We start from the raw sequence: 26,823 nt of genomic DNA on the forward strand, positions 1-26,823 counted from the left end.
GGGCTTTACTCCTTTTGCGTCATCAAGGCCAACTCTACTTTGAGGAGGCTGCTCTTCCCCAGTCACATTTTGAGTGCCTTCCAACCTGAGGGGCTCATTTTCCGGCACTATATCTGACAGTGTTTCTCCGCTATTCATAAGGTTTTCAGTGACTAAATATTCGGAGGTAGTTTGTCAGTCTTTCTTCCTAGTCTGTCTTTGTCTGGAAGCTCATCTGAAACCTCTCCACCATTCGTGACCCTTCTGGTATTTGAAATACCGGTGGCATAGCTTTCAGAATCACAGCAACTCACAAGCCACCATACATAGTACAATAAACTGACGGACGAGTGGTGGCCACTAAAAATAATGATAACTCTCTGAATGGATGGAAGTTCATGGGTTTGAGATATACTTTTGAGGTAGAGTCAACAGATCTTGGTGATGAGTCTGATAAGAGTGTAATGGTTAATTTTGTGCCAACTTGCCTAGGCTGTGATTTTCTTTAATTTGACCTTATACTGGAAGGTTACTGTTCACTAAGTTAATATAAGGTAATGTGGCTCTACAGGATAATGCACTGGACTGTGAGGTCAGTTTGAACTGCAAGGTCGGAGGTTCAAACCCACTATCTGTTCCTCGGAAACCCTATACAGGTTTGCTATGGGTCAGAACCAACTCAGTAGTACTTAACACCACCAACAACATAACGCAGTATAATCACCATCCGTGGTTGTCTTGGGTGTTGCCTGCCTCCTGAATATAAATGGATATTCTGGCAGAGCTCACATGCTCTCAGCCCTCCACTCTTCTCAGCACCTGGCCTCCAGATCATGGGACATAAGTTTGCAGAACTTTCTAACCTGCTACCTAACCTGCAGATTTTAGATTTTAGCAGAGGTCTCCAATGTGCTTCCTGACCTACAGATTTAGGATGTGCCAACCTCCACAGTTGTGTGAGCCATTTCCTTATAGTAAATTTATTTGTATTTATGTACAAGGGGGCTTATAAAAATTCATTATTTTCTTATTCCATTTTGCCACAGACTTTTTGAAGCCCCCTCTCATTTGTACATATCTCACTTATTTTGAGTGCTGATGTGACGCTGTGGGTTAGTGTACTGAACTTCAAGGTCAGTTTGAACCTCAGGGTCAGCAGTTGAAGCTTACCAGCTGCTCCTTGGAAACCCTATACACAGTTGCTGAGTTGCTTTGAGTCAAAACAGACTCAAAGGCACTTAACAAAAACAACAGAGGGCAGATGGATTCTTGGTGTGGTGCCGTAGGATAAGCACTTGACCACGAGGTCAGTGATTCAAACTCAGAAGCTGCTCCTTGGAAACCCTATACAGGGTCTCTATGAGTCGGAACTGACTTGTTGTTGTTGTTAAGTACTGTGGAGTTGGTTCCGACTCATAGTGACCCTGCATAGTGTTTCCAAGGCTGTAAATCTTTATGGGAGCAGAATGCCTCATCTTTCTCCCACGGAACTGCTGGTAGTTTTGAACTGCCAACCTTGAGGTTGGCAGCCCGACTCCAGCACTTAACAACAACAACAGATGGCAGATGGCCTAGGGAAAGACTGAGTAGGCAATGAGGCAGTAGAAAAGTCAGAAGGATGTGCTGTCTAGAGTCAAGGGCTGTCAAATATAATTGAAGAACACAGAAATGAAGCTGTGTGCTGTTTGCCTCTAATTTGAAATAAGAATGCACTTTACAAGTAGCTGCCTTAAATGTGAATGAACTTTGATGCTCTGTTTATTGTTGTATAATTTTAATTACTAAAGTTACAAATATCCATGGACTTCATAAATGTTTATTTTATATACATAAATGTACATACACACAACAATACACATACACTTACATACTCTCTGGAGTTGGTATGAGAATGATGGAGGGTAATTAGGAAAAGCTTTTCTGTAATTGGCAAGTCTTATTCAGGTTTTTCCATCTGTATACAATTTTCTTGATACATGTTGACACATTATTTATATTTAAGCATGACTACCAATCTATAGTGGTGCAGATTTTGTTGAACAATGTATATTCTTTTGCCATTGAAGTTAGTTGATTTTTGATTGGTTTCACATAGTAATAGGTAGCAACCCCAAACTATGAAACATGATGATATCTCATTCATCATTAGCTCTTATACCCTTGATAATTCATAATCATAGTAGAGGGTAGCATCTTCTAATGTAAGTAACAGTTATGCACAAAACATCTATAAAGTAATATAATGTTGATTACTACATCTTGTGGATAAAACTATCTGCCGATCTGTCTTCCAAAGTCGTCGCATCATTTTGCATGCCAACCAACAATGAATGAGACTTCCTGTTGGTCCACATCCTTGCAATATTTGATATTGTTAGTTTGTTTGGGTTTTTAGTACATTGCTGTGCATTTTAATATAAAGTTTTATATTAAAACTTTATATTATTTATTGTAAAAATGGTAGTTCTTATGTGTAGTGATTTTCCCTCCTCAGTATTTAGTACATTTATAAAAGTGATTGTCTTTCTTGTTTAAATTTAATGTTTGTTTAAAGAAAGCAGATTGTTTCATACTACTATAGCATTTGTAAACGTAGAGAAAACTATAAGCAGACTAAAATAAATGACTGCTGTAGACTAGATATCCCTGTCAGTGTGATTTATGAATTCCTTATACTTTATTTATAATTTATTTTAGGATTAAAAATAATTCAGATGAAAAGGAATTGCTCACTTCTAGAAACACTAACATTAGATTTTATTCTGATTAAACCACCCAGATATTAAAACAGATCTTAACTAGTACTACCAGTTCTTGTTTCTTCTGTGTTCTTGAATAAGTTCCTTGGTTTTTCAATCTAACATATTCAGAGAAAACAGAGAGAAAAATAAAATGTCAAATCATACTTTTGAAAAATTAACCTGATATTGTTCAAAATGTAAAATAAGAGGGAGGGGCAGTACTAACATTCGTGTTTCCAGTAACTCCTTGTCATTTGGTATTGGTTTTATATGAAGTGGTAAATAATTTTTTTATTCTTTAATATTGTTCTGTAAGTCTCCCTAAAAATGCTACTGAAAATAGCTTGCATTCTTTTTTGATGTTTACTTAAATATAGGTTCATGTCTTTAAATCCCTCAAGAAATGTCTGCTCAACCAGTAGAGATGACAGAGAGTTGGCCACCCAAGAAAGGTTGCCTTTGGACAGATAAAGAGCATGTGATAAAGACCATTCCGTTTTGTTTCCATATTATTTTTCTTTTATTCCTGGAAATGAAGAATAAGCTTAATTGTGTATATCATAGTCAGTCCATGTATAGACAGAACCACAGGACTCTAAAACTTTTAGGAGAATTTGAATTCATGATATTTAAAATTCTCTTGAAAACCAAGTCTCAGTAGAATCAGCTTTTCAGGCTAGGTTACATTGCCTGTGTTGATTTGGAACCAAGAAACAGAAATAATTCTCTGGTTTTTTAGTTCATTGCAAGGATCCGGTAGTGTCTTTTAAGCAGATGAATTTCTTCAAATGGATGTTATGATTGACTTGCTACTCTAGTGGGGTTTTTTAAAAACAGAACTATGTCTACCTGTTTTCTTTAACAGTTGTTTCGAGAAGTACGAATAATGAAGATACTGAATCATCCTAATATAGGTATGCGATTTATATGTACAATTGATACATATTTTCATTCTTTTAAGAACATTTGAAAAATGACAACTTTAAGGATATTTTATATAATAAACAAAAGAAAGGTGATAATTTGAATGAAAAAGTGCTGCTTTGGGTAAAAATAAAGTTATAAAAAAGCTAACTGAAGGCTGTAATTTGTCATTTTCTATTTTGCTGTCTTCTGTTCTCCATTAAACGTGTGCATATGACTAAAAATCTGTTTTTTCTGTTTCGTTTTTTAGCTCCTTATTAAGTCTCCCTATAGGAAGTTTGTGCCACTTGGGTATTTATTTATAGAAAATGAATTTCATACAGTTTGATAATGGACACTTGGGTTTGATCATAGTATATAGGCAAAAGACTAATGTGCATTTTTTAAATTTTGTAAAGCTTTTTCAATATTAGTAAATTTATTCTTTAAGTTCTGAATTATTTCTGATCTTTACAAATAATTTATTGATCAGGTATATATTATATGAAATCATTTGATTATAATAAGTGAAAAACAGTTATTTTAATCTGTTTATCTTTGAACACTTGTTTTTAGCAATTTTAAAATCTGTCTTTATCAAAGGTATTAATGTAAGTACTTGCTAGGAATAATGGCAACTACATAATTCTGATAATTTAAGTTTTTTTAACCATATACTTTTGTTAAATCATATAAATGTAAACATCTTTTAGTTTCTTCCTAGTACCAAAGACTATTTAACATTGTTACTTCGTCTCTTTTAAGCTGTGTTAGTTTTTATTTTATTATTCTAATTTTCAAAGTCTCCTTTTCATTACTTTTACTTTCATTAGGACAAAGCAATGGGTTATTTTTCCATCCCAGAAATGTAACTCTCTTTTCAAGCACTGTAGGTTCCAAATTATATAGTGATAAGTAGTTGATTTTTGTTTGTTTGTTTTTCTTCCATAGGAATAAAACTCTTGGGGAATTTTTTAAATAGAAAATTATTATAAAGTAGTTTTTTTTTAATTCTCTGAAGTTTTTCTTTTGTTTAGTGTTACTTCAAATTTTCTTAAAAGCACATTCACACTGTGCTAATAATTATAGAATCACATCTCTTAATTTCTCTTTTCAGTAAAATTATTTGAAGTTATTGAAACAGAGAAGACCCTCTATTTAGTCATGGAATACGCCAGTGGAGGTAAGGATGTGGGGGACTGAAACATTACCTTTGCTGAGCCATATAACATTATCAGTACCTAAAGGTTAACATTTACATCTTCATTTTTCTTAGTTAATCTATAGTTTTATTAAATACCTTTAAAGTATAATTTAAGAAGAATTCAGTGTTTGTTCTGAAGACTTATTTAGCCTACATGGAATTACTGAATTTTTTACTTATTTAAAATTACTTAAAAGTATCTTCCAATTTTCTAAATTTGCATTGTTATCTATGAACGTTTTGGTTCTCTTAACTAATTATTTTTACGTTATAATAATACAGGTATTCTCCATTTTTTAAAAGTTCAATTTATTCCACTTTTATAAAAGACCTACAGTAGTATCTGTTTTTGCTATGTGAAAGAAATCTGAAGATTTTCACTTTTATGAAACAGGCAAAAAGCAAAACTATTGTTCAGTGTTTGTTTCGCAGTACGCCGCTAAGAGGCAGCAAGCACCTGGAGCAGCAGTAATGGCCTAACCAAGCTCCTTCCCCAGAAACTACACTCAGCCTCTCAGCATCAAGCCGCCAGAGCTTGAATCTGTCTTTCTCAAACACTATGTGTTAGTGTGATTTTAGGCTCTATGTATTATTGGGTATGATTATTAGGTTCTATTTTGGGTCTGGCAATAATCAAAAGCTTTTTCTATTTAAGTTAGTGGTAATTACCTCTCCTTTTTATGCCCTTTCACTTTACACTTACAAAAGGTTTCATAGAAGTGCTCTACTGGAGGATAGTGGGGGAAACCTGTATATTACAATGTTACAGTTAGAAACTTTTGGCTATAAATAGGGAATCTCTCAAATACAGAATATAGTTAATAAAGTTTATAGTCAGACCATGTCCTTGGTCAGATGTTTATTTAACTGGTTATTCATTTTTGACAGATTCTCAATAAGCATACATTTTTGTGATAGCCAGTTAAATGTTCCCATTTAGGTAGTTTTGATCTATGTAAATTTATAAGGTAGAAGACTATGTTGAAAGGGAGATAGCAAGTGCCGTTTGTCATAGACTATGATGTTTATTTGGCTACCATAGAAGGATTTTTAAACACTGGCATGTAATGGCAAATCACTGTCCTCTCCTGGACTTCCTGTCAGACGAGATAATGGGCTCAGCACTGCTAGTCTCATAGGCACAGGGCTTAACTGTCTCAGAAGCTGGTCTGACATTTATGGTGTCGAATAATTTACTTAGTAAAAAGAACACATAGGACAGTATGAAGAGATCAGAAAATTTAAGCAACTGAGAAAGAGGAGGTGTAGCTGAAATAATCTAAAGGCCTGTGACTGACTGACTCTTCATTATTCACTGATTTGCTTTTCAATAGGAAAACTGAGTGTTGAGTCTTTTTAGCTAATAAAGTTTGTAGATTTTTATGGTAATTTAATTTTTGTATGAACTAGTATAAAGAGAATTTATTTATTCTCTAAGCATCTGAACAATAAGTTTTTATATGGTCTCAGATGTCTAAAACTTTTTATTATAAATAGTGACTGTATTTTAGTTGCTTTTCTAGTTGTCTTCAGATTGGATGCTTTAGTAGATTTGTATTTTTGCTAAGCTGTTATATTTTGAAAATATTTCATTGTAGGCTTTTTGACATTGCTTAACCTGACAACCTGTCATTAATGTTTACTATTACAGGACTTAAACAGTGATATTAATACAGCCATGCAAATTTACGCAAAATTTAGATCTATAATAAAACTAATAAATTTATAATTACCACATAATGAATGATTTCTCTTTTACCCTATCCTTTAATTAGATTTCTACAACAATCTGCAACATGGAAACACTATTATTATTTTTAGTTCTATTAGATTTTTTTGCTTTTCCCATGATTGAAAGTTTAGGGAAAGGGATTTAGTTACGCTTTGATACTAGAAATTATAGACTGCTAGAATTTGTGGAAGGAGTCTTGGTTGTACAACAGTTAAGCACTCAACTGCTAACCCAGAGGTTGGAGGTTTGTACTCACCAGTCACTCTATGGGAGAAAAGACCTGGCAATCTGATTGAGTAAAGATTACAGTTTAGAAACTTCTATGGGGCAGTCTCTCTGTCCTTTACTGTTGCTGTATGTCAGAATCAACTCCATGACACTTAATTCGTGGACTTTCTTGTTTTTACAAAGGTCCGCAAGGCTGTGTTAATATTTATATGTATGCTCTTTTTATTATTAATGGTAAGTACAGTCAACTCTCTATTGGTGCTAATGAAGGCGATCAATGGCTAGAATAAAACAGAGTACGGGGTTATTACTGCTCTCCTTCAGTAGCATAGTTGGGAGGGGCAATCTATAGGAGTGTGGAGAGACGGGTACTGGATTCAGCCCAAACCAGCTGGTCCCTCATTCAGTCTGATTCCTGATGTTAGAGTTTGTTGAGCTTTGGGGCCTTGCCAATCAGTGATCCTGTAACAAAACCAGCAAGGCTCAGTGGCAATAAATGTAGAAGCATTTTCTTGCCTTTTTAATCTGAAAAATAAATAAATAAAGGCAAGGTGACTCTGGAAAATAAAACATATTTTTCCTCTGAAATTTCTCAGTGTTTTAAGATTGAATCTGATTTGGCCAGAATTAGAGCAATTGATTTTGGTTCACTAATGAGGCACACGGTGTAGCGCATAGGTAAGAAAGCAGGGAACTCCTTTTCGGCTTTGAACCACTTTTAGTTCAAAGAAGCCCAGTTAAAAGTAGCTTCAGAGCTATTCTGGAATGATGTATTTATCCCTTCCTTTGTTCATGCACATATTTATTTGGTGTTTAGTGTGTACCAGGTAATATTCTGGGTGTTATGAATATAGTGGTGATCAAAGACAGTGCCCCTGCTCTCAAGAAGATTACATTCTAGTTGGGGAGGCAAATTATAAACCCATAATATAAGTTAAATTTATTGAAAGGCTGAATCATTTAAATATCTGGAGTATTCCAGGCAAAACTTAGGAGTAGATCCACATTTTTTAACTCTTGGTTGTTTCCCAGCCCTAACTCACATATATCTAGAAGTAAACTGTAATTAGCTACTATGGTAGGTGAATTAGAGCATCCATTCATTTCTCTGTTCTCATCATCCCATTTAATCAGTTAAATATGTTTGATAACACATACTGTCTAACATTGTAGATGTATTAGTTTCATTTGACATAACATCCATTACATATTTGATTTTGAATGTTTTATTTATATCCTAGGATTGCTATTGCATATATGTATATGTAATATATCTGTATAGGTACAACATATCATTTATTGAGTGTTTACTATATGCCAGTTACTGTGCTAGCACTTGCCTTGTTTCATTTAATCTTCACAGCAGCCATAATGAGATAGAAGGTAGAAACTAGGTCTTAATGAAGTTACAGAATTTTCCTAATGTCACCCAATACCTGCTTTGGTGACTAAACCAGGTTTCAGACCTAAATCGTTCTGAGTATAAACTTTGAGGCTTTCAGCTACTCTGTTGTGCTTTATAAGTGCTTGGTAAGCCACTTTGTGAGTTTTTGATAATCATGTATTCTATATATATATGATTTAGTAAGTATGTATTCTACAGTTACAAGGACATAAATTTCTTAACTCTCTTGCGCTCAAGTAAATATTTTGCTTTCAATTTTGTATCTAAGTGTAATTTGTTGTTTCACTCTTATTGACTAGAAGAAAATGAAAAAATCAAAATAAACTTATAAGCTTTTGCAGAAAACATGTCATAGAGCCAATAGAAAACTTCTACATTTTCTAGTTGTTTTTAGATTGTTTCAATAAATATTTATTGTCTATCCACTTTGTGTCCTGTCATGGGAATGAGAGTACGATTAAGTACGTATATCACGATGGTGGTTGAGTAGTTTACAGTTCATTTGGGGTAGTAGGAGGTACACACAGTGATTCAGCTGTGTAGAATTTGTATGAATAAGCCTAATAGAAAAGAAGAGAAAGAAATCAATATGGCTGGAAATAATGAGATGAAATGTGACCAAGAAGATGGAATAGTAGAACTTAAAAGAGAAACCCTACATAATGTGACTTCATTTTTCTGTTTGAAATGTAGATCCCCAAATACAAAGTCAGATGGAAGTTCTGATTGCCTGTGTAGTAGCTTCCCTTTATTGGAGTGGATAATAAAGAGTTGACTGTATTTTTGCATAACACTTGAAAGCAGTTGGCAAGTTATCTTCGTGATGTTTTTATTATTTTTTAAGAGTTTTGCTAAGACATAAGCTGCTGCAGATACTGAATTCAGTATTTTTTCCCTTTTTTTCTACTCATGTATTATTTTATGATTTATCTACATTTAGCATAAAATTGAGGGCCGAAAGTTTTTTTTTTTTTTTTTTTTTAAACCTGGCAAGCACTTGAAATTGCTTATATTGTAAATTGAAAATCTATGTATATTTTACCACCTGCTTTACCTTTCTGATTCAGGCGAAGTATTTGATTACTTAGTTGCCCATGGAAGAATGAAAGAGAAAGAGGCCCGTGCAAAATTTAGGCAGGTATGGAAAGTAGTTTTCAACTTTGTTTTTATGTTATTTTTACTGATGAACAGTTGACAGTATCACAAACTTGAATTTAGAATATATGGTATTTTAAGAAGAGAAAAATCCTTTCTTAAGCTTTTTAAGAATGGAAAGCTCCTGAAAAAATAAATCGGTTCTTCCTTACCTTAGATTTAAAATAGTTGCAGATGGTTATTTTTAAGATTGTCTTAATTAGCCTTTTACAGGTGGGACTCACTAGCTTTTGGGGAATTGTGGATATATACACTAGATTAAGATAGAAGAGAAATCCTTGATCCTTTGAAGGTTTTATCCAAAAATTTTTATTAAATGTGCTTAGCTTTATATGTGTAGCATATGTGTATAGTATTCAAAGAGGTGTTTATATTATTTTCCTTTAAAAATTGTAAGATGTGTTGATATTAGAACTCATATTTTTGTAGATTTAAAGAATATGGTCAATTTTATTTAGCCAAGTAGGCATGGAACCTTGTACATATCGCAGAAGAATATGGTAAGATACTCAGATTTCCACTTTCACTTGAATAAGACTTGTTAACAAAAGTTATATGAAAAAGTAAGTTAAATTTATCTAGGATTTTATTTTTTATGTTTAGGAGTGGAGTGATTAAAATGGTTTAAAACATCACTATAAAAATAGCAAATTGTTGTTAGATGCCGTCAAGTCAGTTCCTGTGCACAATAAAACAAAACACTGCCTGGTCCTACTCCATCCTCACAATGGTTGTTATACTTAGGTCTATTGGTGCTACCACCTTGTCAATCCATCTCTTTGTCGGGGGTCTTCCTTTTTTTTGCTGACTCTCTATTTTACCAAGTATAATTTCCTTCTCCAGGGACTGGGCTCTATAAATTGTTTATACACTTTACTGAACTAGAATTTCAACAGCAAGTTTAACTATATCCAAAACTTTACCTTAGTGAATTAAAAAATTTTCATTTAAAAATAGCTCAGTATCTTGTCTCTGAGTGTGAACACTACTCTACAATTAAAGGGCATTGTAATTTTAAAAGTTTAAGAAATACCAAGTACTAAGCTCACTTTTTAAGAGATTTATATGTATATTAACATTTTAAAAAATCTGGGCTGTTTTGAAGGAAAGAGGTGAATAAAACCTAGTTAACGTGTTTTTTGTTGTTGGTTTTTTTTATATATATATTGCTGTTATTGTTAAGTGCCGTTCAGTCAGTTCCAACTCATAGTTACCCTGTATATGGTTTCCAGGGAACAGCTGATGGGTTTGAACCTTTTGGTTAATAGTTCATTGCTTATCTTACAGCGCCACACCAGGAGTCCTTTTTTGTTATGCATTCCCAAATTATTTGACCACGGACAGAGTGAATTTGTTTTTAACATCTGTATTAATATCTCATAGAATTATTATTTTTATGAAAATAGTTTGGGAAATGCTATCTACCAAATACATAGTCCTTTTATTAAGGGTCAATGCATAGACACATTCAAAGTAAAATTGGCACATCATCAGAAGCAACACTGAGAAAAACTGTTTGGCTAAATACTCTTACTTAAATTCTTTCCTGTCCTGAAATAGAGGCCTAGACTCACCTTTAAGTAAAGCATGATAGTCATCACTTTATATTTTGTTGTTTTTTAAATATCATCACTTACAGTAGTTTCACTAGCAGATCAGCAAGAAAATTCCAGTTGATACTGTATTTTCCTTATGGGACAATATGTCTTAAAGACTGTTGTTACTTTTTTATTATTAGTTAGCTGTTTTACTTGTTGAAAATATACATGTATAGAAAAATGTATTGGGCATTACAGACTTAGAGAAGTTACAAATCCCTGCTATTCTAAAGAGCTTGCCATCTTCGCTAGTGGGTGGAAGTAACGTAAACAGTTGAGATGTTGATATTCTGTATAGACCCGAATAATTACTAAAGTTGCTGCTGTTTGCAAAATGTCTGAATTATTTTGAAATTAGCTTCATTTTCCTTATGTTACAGAGGCTGATTGCCAAATGATTGCTATTTAACATAAAGCAGTGAGCTATATTTTCCTTATAATTATTCATTTATTGCAAATAGTATATGTTTTTAATATCTAATTGCATTACCAAGAAAACAGATACTGCTTCACATTTCAAAAAAGGTATATGCACACATAAATATATTATTTTGTAGTTGTCTAACTAGAAGTTATAGTTGCTTTTACATTTATTTTTGGGAAGCTCTGGTAGCATAGTGGATGTGAATCGGGCTGCTAACCTCAAGGTCAGCAGTTCAAAACTACCAGCTGTTCCACAGGAGAAAAACGAGGCTCTTTGCTCCTGTAAAGATTTATAGCTTTGGAAACCCTATACAGGATTGACTGTGAATCAGAACCGACTCCACAGTACACTACCACCACATTCTTTTTTGTGGATTTCTGCTGTGGCAATGTAGGATCATCACTGGGCTGCAAATCACAAGGTTGGCAATTGAAACTCACCAGCTGCCCCTCAGAAACCCTAGACAGGGTTGCTATGAGTCAGAACCAACTTGATGGCACTTAACAACAGCAGCAATTTTTTTTGGAGACCTGGTGTGGTGCTGTAGAATAAACACTCGGCCACAAGGTCAGTTTGAACCACAGGGTCAGTGGTTCAACTCCACCAGCCCCTCCTAGGAAACAGTATAGAGGGTCACTGTAAGTTGGAACTGACTCAATGATACTTCAAAACAGCAACAACAGTTCTTTTATGGATTTAGATAAAATCTATTTAAAATTTAAAATGTGTATTTACTTTGATTCTGTGCTTCATGAAATTATCATTTTTGGTTTTAAGAGTGAAAGACTGTACTGTATTATCAAGGATGTATTTATGTAACTCCTTAACCTCCACTATTAGTTATACCATAGACACAAGGACAGTATGACCATTATACATGGTCTCTACATTACTTATGATTTGAGGCCCTCCCAGATGATCCAAGTATTTATTCATTCTTCCAGGATTAATACTACTATTTACAACATGAGGATTTTGAAGGAATTACCAACGAGTACCGACAGTTGCATTTCACTGCAAACACTGATCTTGTGGTTTTCGATTCACTATAGAACTGCTTAAAAATCACTTTTTCAAGTTCAGTAACAGAAGTCATATAATGTTCCTACTTGTCATTTATGAAGGCACAGATTTGTGGGATGGGAACAGCTGAATGATGGAGTAAACTTTGGGCTTGTGGACAGGAATTCTTGCAGTTAATCAGAAGCACAATGTACTAGAACTTCTCTTGCATGGCACAAAATTGTAAACTGCTTGGCAAGTTATTTAAGTGTTGTCAAGTCAGTTCTGACTCATAACAACATTGTATAGGATTTCCAAGGAGTGACTGGTGGGTTTGACTGAACCTGTGGTTGGCACTCCACAGTACTGGCACACCAGTACTCCACATTAGGCAGGCAAGTTACTGCTGCTGCTAAGTGTGGCTGAGTTGGTTACAACTCATAGCAACCTTGTATAGAGTATCCGAGGAGCAGCTGGTGCGTTGGAACCTCTGACCTTGCAGTCCAGTGCTTTATCCTACAGTGTCACACACTGGCAAATAGAGCAATATAAAACCACCACTGTTTATTGTTAACAGAGTTCGAAGAGAATGCACACCTATAGAATGTTCTCTTTAATTATCTTCCCAGTCTTAAGGCATTGACTCAGGAAATTTGTGATTTCAAAAGTGCCTATATAGAATTGCTTTCACAGAGAACCTTTCAATGATGTGAAATGTATGACCCTTGGTCATGTTAGGTAACTAAATCATGGTTCCTTATATACCTTCGGGGAGTCCTGGTGTGGCTCTGTGGGTTAATGCACTGAACTGCAAGTTTGGTTTGAACCACAGGGTTGGTTGGTGGTTCAAGCTCACCAGCTGCTCTTCAGAAACCCTGTATAGGGTCACTATGAGTTGGAACCAACTTGACAGCACTTAGCAACAACAAACAATTATACCTTCATTGTGTTACTCCAGGCATGTGACTTGTCAAAGTTCACATCATATCAGCACATTTCTGTCACCCCTGATACAAAAATTACCTTCATAACATAAACATACAAGGGGATGTCAAAAGGTTTGTGGGAAATTTTTGTTATCTTTTAATTTCATTTTCCATGAACTTTTGAAGCCTATATTGTTGGTTTTATTGTTGGTGCTATAGCCTATTTTGTTGGTTCGATAAAATATATTAATATGGCCATAAAAATTTATGTATATCTTGGCTAGTAAACATTATAATGTGTTTATAAAAAATGGCATATTTCAAGCTTACCAGTCATTCCTTAGAAACCCTATGTGTTGGAACTGACTCGACGACACTTAACAACAATAACACTTCAAGTTGATGGTAATCATTCACGATCACACAACTAAAAGCATTGTGGTTCTGCAGTCCTTATTTGGCTCGGAGGCCCCAGTCTTTGATCAATTTGTTTATTGAGGTCTAATTCCCACCACCACTGTTTTCACACCTGTATTTACACTGTTTCTTGAATATACTATGTTCCATCATCATTAATGCAATTCACATCTTACCCTCACTTCCCATACCCAAATCTCCACATTTTATGTAATTAATGTAATATAATCATATCAAGGGAAGGAGACATGGTGGCTCAGTGACTAAATGTGCAGCTGTTAACCATAAGGTCAACCGTTCAAACATAGCAGCTGCTCTGCAGGAAAAAAAAAGATGAGACAGTCTGCTTCTGTAAAAAATTTTTGTTGTTGCTAAGGGTCTTTGAGTTGGTTCCAACTTATAGCGACCTTGTATAGGGGTGTCTGAGAAGTGTCTGGTGGGTTTGAACAGGCAGCCTTACAGTTAGGAGTCCAGTGCTGATCCTACACCACCACACCAACCTTGGAAACGCTCTCAGGTAGAGGGTTGCAATAGGTAGAATCTCGGTAGTGGCAGTGAGTTTGATTCTTTGGGTATCTTTTAAGGATAGTTTAGATGAAGTAGCTCCTATTCCAGGAAACACCTTCAAGTAAAATTATTCTTTCTTTATTATTTAGACAGTTCCTAACTATTTTGTTCCTCTGCTTCTGTCATCCTGCCTTGTTTTATAGTTTACCACATTTGTGTTTTCTCTCATTAGATTGTAAGCTCCTTAAGGGCAAAGTCCATGTAGTGTTTATTTTTGTATTCCCCTAGCAACCAGCACATTTTCTTGCACATAGCAGGTACTCAATAAATATATGTTCACTGAAATGAATATTTGTATTACATATTACTCATTATGTCTTTTGTTTTGATTCATGTCTCCTGTCTTAAACCATTTTTGATACAAGTTAGAAATATTTTAAAATATTGAAATGTCAGTTTTACGTTTACCACTTTGGAGTTATTTTCTTCTTAGCCCCATATTCCTGTTAGCATGGTCATACTTTATGTCACCAGTAGACATTTAAAAATCTCATTTTGATCTCCATTTGTAAGTGCCTAACCAACATTCACCATTCAAACCGGGTTTATATTTAAAGGAATCCACAAAATTTAATGTTCTACTCTGCACTGAGATGGTTGCCCTCCTGTGTATCAGTTATGTATGTATAAAATAATTCTTAATTGATGACTATGATAATTTAAATGTACAAAATTATCAAGTACATAACGATTACAGAATTGTTGATAATCTATCTTTCGTTTGTATTTTTGGCCCTTAAATTGTTAGGTTTCTCCCTGTTTGGCCCTTCTCTCCAAAGAGTCTTATGTAATGACTAAAGATTATGACCACATACAAAATCTATTTACCTAGAAGTGGAATACTTTGCCAAGCTAATTAGTCAAAAGTGTAAGATTAAATTTCATGATTCCTCCGTTTTTTGATGACCAGGTTCTTTTTAAGGCTCAAAAAAATGTCCCTTCTGTTTTGCGTGTTTGCTATGAACAGACGATAAGTGCTCAGTAAATTGACTTCAGTAAAGCAACATGCCTTGAAGACATTTGAAACAATTCCTAGGATAGAGTTTTTATTTTTAGGACCCAAGCCAGTTACCCTGGAATACTGATTTATGAGTGCCAGAATGTTTATGCTCACACTGGAATAAATCATTTGACCCCAACTGTAAATGTAAACAATAATGATACATTATTGTAAATAATAATACATTAATAATAATACATAAATGTAAATAATAATATATTAAAAATCCTCACAAGCTCTGACAGGCATAGTTTAGCTTGTTTTAGCAAGAGAATTTTCCTATATTTTCCATATTAAAGAACATAAGCTTTGTCACTTTATTGTAATAGGTACGAAATTAAAAGGATAGTGAAATTGTTGCTGTGAAATTTGTAAATTTATCTAAATTGGAGGTCATGTGGGGAAAATTGGGGTGTTTGAAATATAAAATCAATTTGAATACTTTATATGTAACTGTTTATTTCAGATTGTATCTGCTGTACAGTATTGTCATCAAAAGTGCATTGTTCACCGTGATCTTAAGGTAAGCTGCTCATTTTGCACCAAAAAAATCTTAATTATTCACAGATATTTAATAATGTTAGAATTATCCTTTGATTAATTGTACCAGGTATTATGCAAGATAGTTAGGTTTTTAAAAAGTAATTTTGCTTTGGTCAAATGTATATAATAAGAAATGTCATTTTAATAATTTTTAAATGTTTAATTTGGTGGTACTGATTATATTCATGATGTAGTATAACCATCACCACTATTTCCAAAACGTTTTCATCATCCCAAGTAAAAACGTAATACCCCAAGCCAGTACATTCCCGTCTTAGTTCCTGGCTTAGTTTCCTAGGGCTGCTAGAGCAAAATACCACAAGGTGAGTGATTTCGAAAAACAGAAATGTATTCTCTCACAGTTTTGTAAGCTAGAAGTCTGTGAATTCAGGGAAGCATTCTCTCTCCTATTTTCACTCTAGAGAAAGATCCTTTTTGTGTATTTCAACTTGTGGTAGACCTGGCGTTTCTTGACACTCCTTGGCTTGTGGATATATCTTTGTATGGTGTCTTCCCTCGGTGTGTGAGACATTGTCTCTCTGTTCTCCCCCTTTGTGTAACACATCACCGAGAAGGGATTAGGACACACTGTGCTTCAGTATGCCCTTGTTCAGCTAGCTGACAAACGGGGTCACATTCAAAGATACAGGCGTTAGTACTTCAACAAAAATTTTGGGGGTACACAATTCTATCAATAACACCCCAAACTACAACCTCCTAATAGCTACTAATACTTTTGTCTATATGAATTTGTAAAAATTGCTGTATCTGCAAAGCACAAACAAGTGAAGCACAGTAAAATGAGGTATGCAATGTGTGGGATACTGTCATCTGGGAATACAGATAGTTTTACTTCTTCCTTTCCCATCTGGATGCCTTTGAATTTTCTTGTCTTATTGCTCCTCTGGCTGGAACATCCAGTACAATGTTGAATAGTAGTGGCAAAACAGACTTCCTTGTTTTGTTCCTTGACTTCAGAAGGTAAGCCTGTTAGTTTTTTACCACTGTGAGTATGTTGTTAGTGTGGGTTTCTTATAAATGCCCTTTATCATATTGAGAAATTAGCCTTCTATTCCTAGTTTGCTTAGCACTTTTATCACGAAAGAGTATTATATTTTATCAAATTCGTCTTTTGTGCCACTTGAGATGATCATATAGTTCGTTTCCTTTGTTCTTTTAGTGTGATATGCTACATTGATTGATTTTCTTATGTTGAACCACCTTGTATTCCTTGGATAAATCCCTCTTGGTCATGGTGTATAATCTATCTAATATTTCACTACATTTGATTTCCATTCCTCATCTGTCAGTTTGTTGTGCCATAGGGGCTTATGAGTTGCTTTGATGCTGGAAGCTATGACACCAGTATTTTAAATATCAGCAGGGTTACCCATGGTGGACAGGTTTTAACAAAACTTCCAGACTAAGACAGATTAGGAAAAAGGAGAGGTGAACTACTTTTGAATGTTAAGCCACTGAAAATCTTATGAATAGCAAGGTAACATTGCCAGATATAGTACCAGAAGATGAAAGTATTATAAATCACAGAAGAACACAGTCAGACATAGTCCCTCAAGTTGGAAGGCACTCAAAATACAACTGGAGAAGAGCTGCCTCTTTAAAATAAAGTTAATCATGATGATGTGAATGGAGTAAAACTTTTAGGACCTTCATTTGCTGATGGGCCACAACTCAAAATTAGGAGAAACATTTATAAACATCCATTAATAATTGGAACATAGAATGTGCAAAGTATGAATCTTGGAAAATTGCAAGTTGTCAAAAATGAAACACATACAGATTGATATCCTAGGCATTAGTGAGCTGGAATGGACTGGTATTAGCCATTTTGAATCTGATAATCATAAGGTTTACTATGCCAGGAACAACACATTGAAGTGGAATGGCATCACATTCATTATCAAAAAGAACATTTGAAGATTTTTCTTTTCTTTTTGCTTTTACTTTTATTTGCATTTTATTTTAAGCTTAATTTACTCCCGAGCCATAAGTTTTTGTTTCTTCAGTTTCTTCTGAGATAACCTTTTCTTCTGTGCAACCTCCTCTTCTGGTTTAGGAACAATTTGTTCCTTTTCAGTGAGGATCATCTTAGTGTGGCAGGAGGAGCTCATGTACAGGTTGATCCGACCATGAGCTCTGTAAGTTCGGTGGTGTATCTTGGGAGCATTGTTGACCTGGATGTGCTCAATAACCAAAGAATCCACATCTAAACCCTTAAGCTCAGCATCGCTCTCTGCATTTTTAAGCATGTGCAGCAAAAATTCAGTGCTCTTTTTGAGCCACCAACCCTGTGTCCAACCCCACTGTTTGGCCTGGGCACAACTACCAACACCACCGTTGTAACATTGGAATGGTACACACTGCTTCTGCAAAGTAACATCTTTAAGATACTTGATGGCTTTCCAGATATGCATACCCTTGATGGCCTTGACAGTTTCACATGTGTTCTTAAAATGGACCCAGAGACAGAGATAAAGGACGATAGGTGCACAGCCTTGGAACTCCAGGGCTCTGAGATACAGGGATTAACCCATGGTTGGAATGGGCGGGGAATCGTGTTAAGATGCTTGACTGTTTTTGGAATCTTGGTTTTCCTTGCATTATAATATAGAGTAGACACTGGAGGGGGAGAGAAAGGAATAGTCAGAAACATCACACTAGAAGGCTTGTAAGTCCGTCTTCTGCCTTTAACTGATTGGAATACCTAAAATGGGGCTATAGCGTACCCGGTGAACGAGGCTTTCTGTGGAGCCTCTGCAATACATAGAACTATAGGTGGAAGCCAGAACCACATCCAGATCACCAGAGATGAGAAATACCCCTTGAAAGGACAAGCTGACGAGCCTGGAGCAGTGAGAAGAACAAAAGATACATCTTGAATGGAGGACCTACAAGAAAAATACGATACAATGGAGACAGATGGACTGTTACTACGGGAACAAACGGGTAGCTTCCCTAGGAGACATTGGGGCAGTTGGTCGGGTCCTACCAACATAGGCCCCCCTCCCAAAACTGAGACTCAGAGGAAATGCACGCTCGGATTAGTAAACACACACATCACCAATGGGGAGAAGTGGGGTAAAGGCAGCAATGAAGCGGCAAACTAAGCCTTACAGTATTCAGAGGGCTTCTGTGGATCTGGTTGGGGACCTGATTGGCAAGCAGTGCGAGGAGACCCGAGGACTCCTGGGCCCAAAGTCAGTGACGTGGCCATGGAGGACTCAAGTGGAGAATGGCTGATGGGCAGAGAGGGCATGTGCACAAGAACACCCACACTTGCAGATGACACCCACGTGACTGGGACCAGATGACTGGATGATCAGAGCTCAACCAGGAGAAGAAAGAAGAGGTGGGGGTGAGGGTGTTAAAAAAAATAAAAAGATGATTGAGCTGATTCAATCTGATGAACTTGACCTATGCATACAAATGCAGTGACTCAAAAAGAGGCAACAAATCCTTACAGTAGGAAACATTCCCACCCCCTCCACACACAGAGTGGACAGAGATGGGCAACTTAGACATTGGATACCCAAATGGGGAAGGAGGGACTACAAAGGCAAGAAGTAACTGGCTTACAAGCTTTCAAGAGGAAACCTAGATCTAGGGGTCATGGAGGAAGGCAGAATCACCAGTGAGTACTATCCAATTTGTCTAGGTGGAGCTGATGAAATGAAATACAGATGGGTTACGCGTGATACTGTAGTGAATAATGGTTATCAGGACGGATTGTGAGTGTTGGAAATGCAAAGGTGGACATTTTGTGGCAAGGAAGGGAGCGACTGTTTCTCCAGTCTAGGAGCGGAGGTCTCTTGGACCACCAACAGAGAAGAGCTGAGAGCAGGACCCTACCCAGAGAAGCAGGGATGCTTGAGATGGAGACAGGGACGATGACATGGAGGGATGGAGCGACTGGGTACTTTGGATCCAGAGAGGGAGAGGAACTGTGGGCCGAAGACTGGGGGTTGGGGGGGCAGAGGACGGGCTTCCAGGATATGCCCTTTGGTCAGAAGATGATGCATGGAGGGGATTGGAACCATGGCAATGTAATGATATGCGATGGAATGAATGTAAAACTAGAGTTCTCTCATGTAAACTATCATATAATTCACAATAAAACATTGAAAAAAAAAATGGACCCAGAGATTTGAACCTCTGGATTTGCATGATTTTGTGGGGTTTTCTGGGTCAAGTGAGTAGCGAATCATTTTTGTAAGACTACCTCAGGCTACTTATGGGAAGAGCAAGATTTTTCTTGAAGTACAATGTTGTCTGTGATAGGGAGTCCTGGTGTGGTGCTGTGGGTTAATGCATCAGACTGCAAAGCCATTTGAACTGCAAGGTCAGAGGTGCAAGATCACCAGCTGCTCCTCGGAAACCCTATTTATATAGGGTCACTATGGGTCAGAACTGACTTGACGTCATTTAACAACAACAAGGAAGACCACATATGATGAAATTGAAGAAATCTACCAACTTTTTCAGTCTGAAATGCATCAAACTGCATTCAGGGTGTATTGATAACACTGGTAATTGCAATACAAAGCTTGGAAATAAAGAGGAAGGATCAGTAGTTAGAACATATGCCCTTGGTGATATAACAATGCTGGAGTTTTGGTAGAATTTTGCAAGACCAATGACTTATTCGTCGTAAATACCTTTTTTAAGCAAAAATGCACATGAACTTCACCAGATGGAATACACAGAAATCAAATTTACTACGTCAGTGTGAAGAGGTGGTGAAAAAAACTCAGTATCATCACCCAAAACAAGACCAGGGGTCGACTCATAAGCAAGTTCAGGCTGAAGCTGGATAAAATTAAAACATCCACAAGAGCCAAAATATAACCTTGACTATATCCCACCTGAATTTATAGACCATCTCAATAAGAGATTTGATGCATTAGACATTACTTACAGTAGACCACAGGAATTCGGGGATCACATCAAAAGCATAGTAGTAAAGGAAGAAAGCATAAGGTCATTAAAAAGGTAAGAAATAAAGAAAAGACTAAAATGGATGTCAGAAGAGACTCTGAAACTTGTTCTCCAGCATTATTGTTGTTATTGTAAAGTGCCATTGTGTTAGTTCTGACTCATAGCGACCCTGTATAAGATTTCCAGTGAGTGGCTGGTGAGCTTGAACTGCCGACCTTACAGTCCAAACTGATCTTGCAATCCAGCGCGTTAACCCACAGCACCGTACCAGGACTCCAGTTCTCCAGCTTAGAGAGGCTAAAAACATGGAAGTAGTGAAGTAAAACTAAACAGAAAATTTCAAAGGGCAGTTCAGGAAGACATAGTCAAGTATTATAATGAAATGTGCAAAGACCTGGAGTTTGAAAACCAAAAAAAGATCCACATATTCAGCATTTTTAAGTTGAAAGAACTGAAGAAAAAATTCAAACTTCAACTTGCAAATTGAAGGATTCTTTGGGGAAAATATTGAATGACACAGAAAGCATCAAAATAAAATGGAAAGAACACAAAAAGTCACTATACCAAAAAGAAATGATCAATGTTGAACCATTTCAAGAGGTAGCATACGATCATAACTGATGGTACTGAAGGAGGAAGTTCAAACTGTACTGAAGGCATTGGGAAAAAACAAGCCTCTGGGGAATGATGGAATACAAATTGAAATCTTTCAACAAGCTGATGAAATACTATGAAAGTGCTCACTCATCTATGTCAAGAAATTTGGAAGACAGCTACCTGGTCAACCAATTTGAATAGATCATATTTGTGCCTATTTCAAAGAGAGTTGATCGAACGGATTGTGGAAATCATTGGACAATATCATTAATACCTCATGCAAGTAAAAGTTTGTGATGATTCAAAAGCAGCTGCAACAGTGCATCAACAGAGAACTTTCAGAAATTCAAGCAAGAGTCAGATGAAGACAATGAATAAGGAGTATCACTATTGATATCAGATGAACCTTGACTGAAAGCAGAGAATACCAGGAAGATTTTTACTTATGCTTTATTGAGTATGTAGAATCTTTCGATTGTGTGAATCATGACAAACTGTGGATAACATTGTGAAGAATGGGTATTCAGAAGCACTTAACTGTGTTCATGAAGAACCTGTATAGGCAGTGATTTGAACAGAATAAGGGAACACCAAATGGTTTACAATTAGGAAAGATGTGTGCCAGGTTTGTATCTTTTTTACCATACTTACTCAGTCTGTATACTGAACAAATAATCCAAGAAGCTGGATTATATGAAGAATAACATGGCATCAGGATTGGTGGAAGCCTCATTAACAAGCTATGATAGTAGATGATACAACCTTGCTTTCTGGAAGCAAAGAGGACTTAAAATACTTACTGGTGAAGATCAAAGACTACAACCTTAAGAATGGTTGCATTTCAATGTAAAGAAAACAAAAATCATCACAACTGGACCAATTAAATAACATCATGATAAATGGAGAAAAGATTGAAATTGTCAAAGACCTCATTTTGGTTAGATCCACAGTCAACAGTCATGGAAGTAAATCATATGCAAAAGACCACTTTAAAGTGTTCAAGAGCAAAGATAAGAGTTTGAGGACTAAGGTGTGCCCAACTCAACCATGGTATTTTCAAAAGCTTCATATCCATGTAGAAGTTGGACAATGAATAAGGAAGACAGTAGAGGAATTCTTGCTGAGTTATGGTATGAGAGAAGAATACTAAAAGTAAATACTTCCAGAAGAACAAACAAATCTGTATTGGAAGAAGTGCAGTCAGAATGCTTCTTTATAAGCCAGGATGGCAAGACTGCCTCTTGTACTTTGGGCATGTTATTGGGAGGGACCAATTCCTGGAGAAGAACAGCATTATGCTTGGTAAAGTAGAGGGTCAGTGAAAAAGATTAAGACCCCGATCAAATACCCATGCACAGTGGCAACAGTAATGGGCTCAAGCCTAACAGCAACTGTGAGGATGGTGCAGGACCAGGCAGTGTTTCATTCTGTTCTGCACAGGGCTGCTATGATTTGGAGAAGACCTGTTGGCACTGAACAGCAGTAACAGATTTGGTTTGTTAGTATTTTGTTATTTATTTTTATATATGTATCAGTTTTGTTACCTGATGGCTTTTTATCAGACTTTGGTTCTAGAATAATACTGGATTCATAGAATGAGTTAGGAAGTGATCCCTTCTCTTCTTTTTTTGGAAGAGTTTGAGAAGAATTTGTGTTAATTCTTTAACTATTTGATAGAATTCACCAGTAATGCCATCTGGTCTTGGACTTTTCTTTATTGGAAGGATTTTGATTACAAATTCAATCTTTGATTTCTTCTGAGTCTGTTAGAATTTTCTGTTAACTCCTTTCAATCAGTTTAGCTAGTTTGTGTATTTTATAAAATTTTCCATTTTTTCTAGGTGATCTGATTTTTTTGTTGTTTAATCATTCATAGTATTTGTTATGGATTACAACTGATACCTACTTTCACCCCATATTAGTTATCCTATAGTGGTGGTAATTATGTGCCGTGGAGTTGGTTCCGACTCATAGTTTGTATGATTTCAGCCTTTTTAAAATTTATTGAGACTTGAGACTTGTATAATTTATTATATGTCTGCCCTAGAGAATGATGTTGTTAGTTGGTGTATTCTATAGATTTCTGTTAGGGTCTAGTTGGTTTATATGCGGTGACTTCAAAAAGTTTGTGGAAAATGGAGTTTTTCTATGAACTTTTTGAAGTGTTGGTAGTGTTAAAATTCTTTGATTCTGTCAATGTTTGCTTCCTATATTTTGGGCTCTTTTGTTAGGTGCACATTTATATGGTTGCATCATGTTGATGAATTAACTTTTAAAAATCAATATATGATGTTCTTCTTAGTCTTTTGCAACACATTTTGACTTAACATCTCTTTTTGATACTAATATACCCACTTTAGGTTACTGTTTGCTTGGATTATTTTTTTCCATCCTTTTACCTTCAACCTGTTCAAGTCTTTTAATTTAAAGTAGCTGTCTTATATAGTTGTATCATGTCTGCCAAATACTGTGTTTTTATTGGAAAATTGAATTCATTTAAAGTAAATATCCATAAAGAAGTACTAACTTCTGTCATTTGCTGTTTACTGTGTTTTATAACTTTTTTACTTCTAATACTTACTGCCTTTTATATTTGCTTGAGTTTTGTTTTGTGTTTTTTTTCTAGTGACTCTTCCCTCCTGTATGTTGTTGTAATAAAGTGTGCGTTGTGTGCCCAGTAACCAGAATTGTAACTATTTTTTGTGTACTTGTCTTCCAAATCATACAAAGAAAAAAACACCATAAAACTTGCTTTATATTTGCCCATGAAATTCCCTTTATTAAAAATCTTATTTTCTTCTTAAGAATTTAAGTTACTTACTGTCTAGTATTTTTTCATTTTTAGCCTAAAAGATTCTCTTTAGCATTTCTTCAGTCTTTTCCCTTTTGTTTATCTGGAAATGCCTTAGTTTCTTACTTAGTGTTTCCAGCCATATATTGCTTGGTTTACATTTGTTTCCTTTCAGCACTTTAAATATATCCATCCCACTGCTTTCTGGGTTCCCTGCTTTCTGAGTGAAATCAATGCATAATACTATTGAGGATCTTTTTTATGCAATAAATTGCTTTTCTCTTGATGCTTTCAAGATTCTCTTTATCTTTGGTGTTTTGAAAGATTGGTTATAATGTGTCTTGATGTGTATCTCTTTGAATGTATCCTACTTGGAGTTCAGTTAGCTTCTTAGATACATAGATCCATGTCTTTCATAAAAGGATTTTGGATGTTATTTCTTTAGTATTCTTTTTGTCCCTTTCTCTCTTCCCTTCAGGGACTCCAAAGGTGAGTATCTTCGTCTGTTTGATGGTTCCCCACAAACCCTTTAGTATCTGTTCACTTTTCATTTCTTTTGTTTTTGTACCTTCTTCACTGTAGTTGCAATTATTCTATATTTAAGCTCACTGATTCTTTCTTAAGACTGCTCAAATCTTCTGTTAAATTCCTCCAGTGAAGCTGTCATTTCAGTTATATTTTTTCTGCTCCAGTTGTTCTATTTGGCTCCTGTTTAGAATTTCTATTGTTGATATTCTCATTTTGTTTATGCATTGTTTCCCTGATTGCTTTTTAACTCTTTGTCTATGCTTTTCTTTAGCTCTTTGAACATATTTAATATTGTTATTTTAAAGTCTTAGTCTTGTAAGTCCATTATTTAAGCTTCCATAAGGATGGTTTCTGTCACTTTATTTTGTTCTTTTGTATGAGCCATCCTTTCTTGTTTCTTTGTGTGGCTTGTGATTTTTCATCATTGCTGAAACCAGGACAGTTGAATGTTATAAACCTGATAAGTCTAGAAATCAGAATTTCCTTCTTTCCCAGGTTTACTGTTTTGTTTTTGTTTTAAATTGTTAAATGCCATAGTGTTTCATTTGTTTAGTGGCTTCCCCTAGTATAAGAGTACTTTACATAGTATGTGGGACAATATAATCATAAGATAATTTTTGAAGTTCCCTTGTATTTTGCCAGCACTATTTTTCTGGATGTGTGGTTAGCTGTGTTCTGACAGAGATTTCTTTGAATGTTGCAGGGAGAGACTCCCACACAGCCTTTGAAGTTTGTTTGTTTTTTAAACCAGGGCCCTCCTCCAGCACAAGGAAAAATGTGAAGAAAGTTAAACGTCCATCAATAGAGATTTTGGAAAATTATATTTATACTATGGGCTATTAATGTGTCCTTCAAAATGAGCTTTGCCTACATACTGGGAAGTGGAAAGACATCTGTGTGATATTTTATTGTGGAAAAAAAAAAGACAAGTTGCAGAACAGTACATACTATACCATCTTAAGTGAGCTTATGTTTTTCCCTAAAGATATAAAACACACACACATCCTTAGGAAAAAAATTATTACTTCAGAGACATCTGATGATGGAGTGCAGAAAACTTTCATATCTTAATGTATATTCTTTGTGACATTTGACAGTTGTTTTTTTTTTTCAAGTAGCACATATCATTATTGCATTTATTATAATAAAAATTATTTTTGTATGTAGTTAATCCTTTTGTATCTAGTTAACTTGTTGTCCCAGCAGCATTTATTGAACCAGCCTTTACCTAGTAATTAACTGGATCTCATTCTAAATCACCGTTGTTGTTGTTGTTGTTTTGCCATTGATCTTTTTGTCCTTCCCACAGTAGCTTTTTGGGTTGTTTTTTACATCTCAAATGATGATATTGCCCTCATTGTTATTATTGTTCAAATGTATTTTAACAATCTGGCTCTTTATGCTGCGATGTGGATTTTCTAAGTAGGTTAGCAATTTCTGTAAAACATCATTGGAATTTCATTTGGGAAATACGTTGCATTGTAAACTAATAAGAGGAAGTCACCTTCTTTGTGATACTGAATCATTCCACCCATGTTGTTAAGTGCCATCGAGTCTGTTCCGACTCATAGTGACCCTGTATAAGGTTTCTGAGAAGCGTCTGGTGAGTGTAAACCACTGACCTTGTGGTCCAGTGCTTATTCTACCTACAGCAACCACATCAGGATAAATGATATTGGGGACTGCAATCAAGGACATAAAGCAAAATGCATATGAATTGTTTAATTGATTTGCTCTGTAAGCTCAATTAAAAAAATATAATATATATGTATGTTGTTGTTATGTTGTTGTTATATATATATATAGTTGTTGTTGCTAAGTGCCGTCGAGTCGGTTCCGACCCATAGTGACCCTGTACAAGGTTTCCGAGGGTGTAAATCTTTATGGGAGTAGAAAGCCTCATCTTTCTCCCACGGAGCTGCTGGTAGTTTTGAACTGCTGACCTTCAGGTTCGTAGCCCGATTCGTAACCACTACGCTACCAGAGCTCCATATGTATGTGTGTATATATATATTTATTAATGAAAAGTTGCTTTATATAGCCTTAAAATTGGCTTTCTTGTTTTTAAGTGTCATGGAGTCAGTTCTGACTTACAGTAATCCTTTATGGGGTTTCCAAGGATTGACT

The 26,823-nt window shown here is 35.6% G+C and overlaps 1 protein-coding gene across 3 annotated transcripts in view; it reads left to right on the forward strand.

Moving 5' to 3' along the window:
• The window catches only part of MARK1 (MAP/microtubule affinity-regulating kinase 1), a 182,486-nt gene that overhangs the window by 101,581 nt on the left and 54,082 nt on the right, over positions 1–26,823 (forward strand). For 2 of the 3 annotated variants that reach the window (XM_006869702.1, XM_006869703.1), the window contains exons 4-7: positions 3,586–3,634; positions 4,741–4,806; positions 9,260–9,330; positions 15,748–15,804. In XM_006869702.1, coding sequence (XP_006869764.1) covers positions 3,586–3,634; positions 4,741–4,806; positions 9,260–9,330; positions 15,748–15,804 — 243 coding nt within the window. The remainder of the gene's footprint in view (positions 1–3,585; positions 3,635–4,740; positions 4,807–9,259; positions 9,331–15,747; positions 15,805–26,823) is intronic. The other variant, XM_006869704.1, reaches the window with a different exon arrangement.

The sequence above is a fragment of the Chrysochloris asiatica genome, unplaced genomic scaffold, assembly GCF_000296735.1.
Source record: "Chrysochloris asiatica unplaced genomic scaffold, ChrAsi1.0 scaffold00133, whole genome shotgun sequence".
Taxonomy (NCBI): domain Eukaryota; kingdom Metazoa; phylum Chordata; class Mammalia; order Afrosoricida; family Chrysochloridae; genus Chrysochloris; species Chrysochloris asiatica.